This window comes from Solea senegalensis, linkage group LG2 (genome assembly GCF_019176455.1).
Source record: "Solea senegalensis isolate Sse05_10M linkage group LG2, IFAPA_SoseM_1, whole genome shotgun sequence".
Classification (NCBI taxonomy): Eukaryota; Metazoa; Chordata; class Actinopteri; order Pleuronectiformes; family Soleidae; genus Solea; species Solea senegalensis.
The window spans coordinates 17,272,772-17,275,711 of NC_058022.1; the positions used below are offsets into that span (position 1 = coordinate 17,272,772).

General features: G+C 37.7%; 1 protein-coding gene across 1 annotated transcript in view; it reads left to right on the forward strand.

Moving 5' to 3' along the window:
* Positions 1 to 206: 206 nt before the first annotated feature.
* LOC122765118 (collagen alpha-2(IV) chain-like) overlaps positions 207 to 2,940 on the forward strand; it is a 14,298-nt gene continuing 11,564 nt past the window's right edge. The window contains exon 1 of the mRNA XM_044019220.1: positions 207 to 213. Within this exon, the coding sequence (XP_043875155.1) occupies positions 207 to 213 (7 nt within the window). The remainder of the gene's footprint in view (positions 214 to 2,940) is intronic.

Here is a 2,940-nt window from a genome sequence, read left to right on the forward strand (position 1 = left end):
ATGCAAAGCCTTAACTTAGCAAACCCGTTAAAAATGGCCTCAGTGTACATATTACGTATGTGTGTGTATACAAGAACCTTTTGAGCCTAAATCAGGTTGAGTTCCTCTGATTCGAGCTGCTTTTTCATCAGTGGTAGGTCATGACTTAGATCCTGCAGCAGGGGAATCTGATCTGATCTGATCTGATCTGATCTGTTGGTGGTATCATGGCATGTAGGTTTGCATTAGGATCTTCTTCTAGCAATAACTGACGTATCATTGTACTTTGACATGGAGCTGTGTGGAGTACATGTGAACTGAGAGGAGGGGAGGGAGCTCACAAACCTGCTGCTTTCACTAAAACTCTTGGACAGAAGGATTTTCTTTCATTAGATTGTTGGAAAGAGGGATTCATTGGGGATCAGTGGCTGGCTTTGTCTTGTGTGAAAAATTAAAGCTCTAGAGCAGTAGGACAAGTCTGGAGAGAAGCTGAGACAAACAGACACCCGGCAGCTGTTTGTGTGCATTAATACACCACAATGATGTACAGTATTCTAGGCAAAGGATGGTGAGAAATGTCATTAGTAGCTGTTGCTTCAGGTCAGGGATTTTAATGACGTCCCTTAGCCACTGTTTGAGGCCGTTAAAAGTTATGGGGAGACACTGCAGTCATGCTTAGAAGAAAACAAAACGCTTTACAGTGCTGTTAAATCTCCACAGCGCACACATTACTCATGGGGTTTGTTTTGATTTCACGACTTCACTTACACCAACAGCTGTCTGTATACTGAACACAAATAAAGGAGCAAAGAAATAATAAGCATACTATAAAGAAAAATATGCTTTTTTATGCCTTCTTGCATGGTGTTTATATGTTCTCCCCGTGTGTGGATGTTGTTTTTGCCAGGTACTTTGGCTTCTTTGGTTAATTGGAGTGAAGTAGGTGTGAATGTGAGGGTAAGTGGTTGTTTGTCTGTGTACGATGGGTTAGCGAGCTTTCCCTCTACCCTGCCTCTCCCCCAGTGATGTTTGGGATTGAGTTGTGATCCTGATGTGGTGCTGGGTAGATGTCATACTGTAGCAGCTATCAAGATAGTAGTCAGTGTCAAGAGAAGTAAGTCATCTGAAGCAGCAACTCAAACTCACATGGTTTTCACTCTATCAGTCTTTTTGAAACTGGTTTAGACGGGAAATCTTAAGTTTGTGTTCGTTACCTTAATAGACTACAAACAGACAAAAAAATACATATATGTCACTATTTTGTTGATTCTTGCAACTCAAACCCCACAAGATCTCCGCATATTTCTCTCATGACATCTTCATCTGCTTCTGTGATCAAAAGAAATTCTTCTCCCCACCACTTTCTCTTTTTTCCGTAATTGTCAAAGCCGAGGTTGACCCGCTGTCCCCATCTGTGGTCCTTCTTTAATAGCCCGTAAAAGCAGCTCTCTCACACAGTTTTAATACGATGGTTCTTGTTAGGAACAAGGGGACTATTGTTGGCTTAGACAAAGGAGCATCTCTTTTTTAAAAGACACTGTTAGACACTAGGACACAAACATACACTGTGTGTACACAAACACCAGGTAGCCCGCATGGATGGGCGCATGCTGTTAATAGATGAATAAAAAGATGTTGTAATTCATGAACTAATAAGCAATAAATGATTTATTGCTTACTAAATGTATCATTTAAAGTAATGCAGTGCTTCAATATGTTCAATAGTTTAATAAAACTACAGCATTGACTGTCCAATCAAAGGTTGGTAAAGTTGAATTAAGTTAAGCACTAGTACCTTACACTTTTTTTTTTGTTTTTTTTTTTGTTTTTGCTAATATTAACCATAAAAGGGCCAGAAAATGTCCTGTGAGTAAATGCTTTTGCCCATTTTTCCAGAATAACCTTCAATATCTGGCAGTTATTTACAATTTACTGCATGTTAAAGTAGTGTATCAACAATGTGAAGTGTGTATTAACAAAATGAAGAAAAACAAAGTTTGATTATAAAAATAAATAAATGAATAAATACAAAAACTGCAGGTAGAACACCAGATTTTGTGTGTTATATTTGAAATTTTAACAGTAAAAAACAGGCCAAAAAATGGAAACTATGTACAGGTGTTTTTCCAACTCTTTCCTCTTTGGTGACACTGACACTGCACAAGTGACATACCATAATAACCACGTTGGCTTTGATGTACTAATTACTGTAATGCAAAGTGCGCTCTCTCAAGCGTGTCGTCTGCTTGGTGTTAAAGAGTTAATTTGCCAATTTTATGATGTCACAGGTAATGTTTAAAATGAAGAAAGCCACATTCATGTGTGACACATCAAGGTGTTGATTTCCCCCACTGTGTGTGGAATCCAGATTGGTTTGAGGGTTTTCTTTTAATGATTAAAAAAAAGTTTTGTGATTTTCTTAAATGGGAATATTTTCTGGTTTCTTAGCTCCATGTAACAAAGAAATTACATTCAATTATTTTGGTTTGTGGACAAAAAAGACATTTGAGAATGATATCATTTTGAGGTTTAGGAAATAACATTTTTCAAAAAAGGTTGATGTTTTATGCACCAAACAAGTAATTGATTAATCAAGAACATAATGAATCAAATGTGGAAATAATGATTTGTACATGTACATGTGTTGTGTTTGCCAAAAAGTCCACTTTGTAAAAACATTGACGATTGACCTTGACCTTTGGCAATCTACATTTTGAATGTGTCCGTCCTACAGCAGAGAAACTCAAAGATTTGTAATTCAGTGTCCCAGTGTTTCTTGTGGCCTTGTATGAAATTTATTGGCAGACACTGGCCTCGTTGTTACCATCTGTTGCCCAACTGTTATCATCAGACAGAGCACATGGTGTGAGGGCAAACGACTGGAACACACATCGAGATGAATAGAATAATAGATTACATATCTATATGGAAATGTCAGGAAATTACATGCAGTGACGTTTG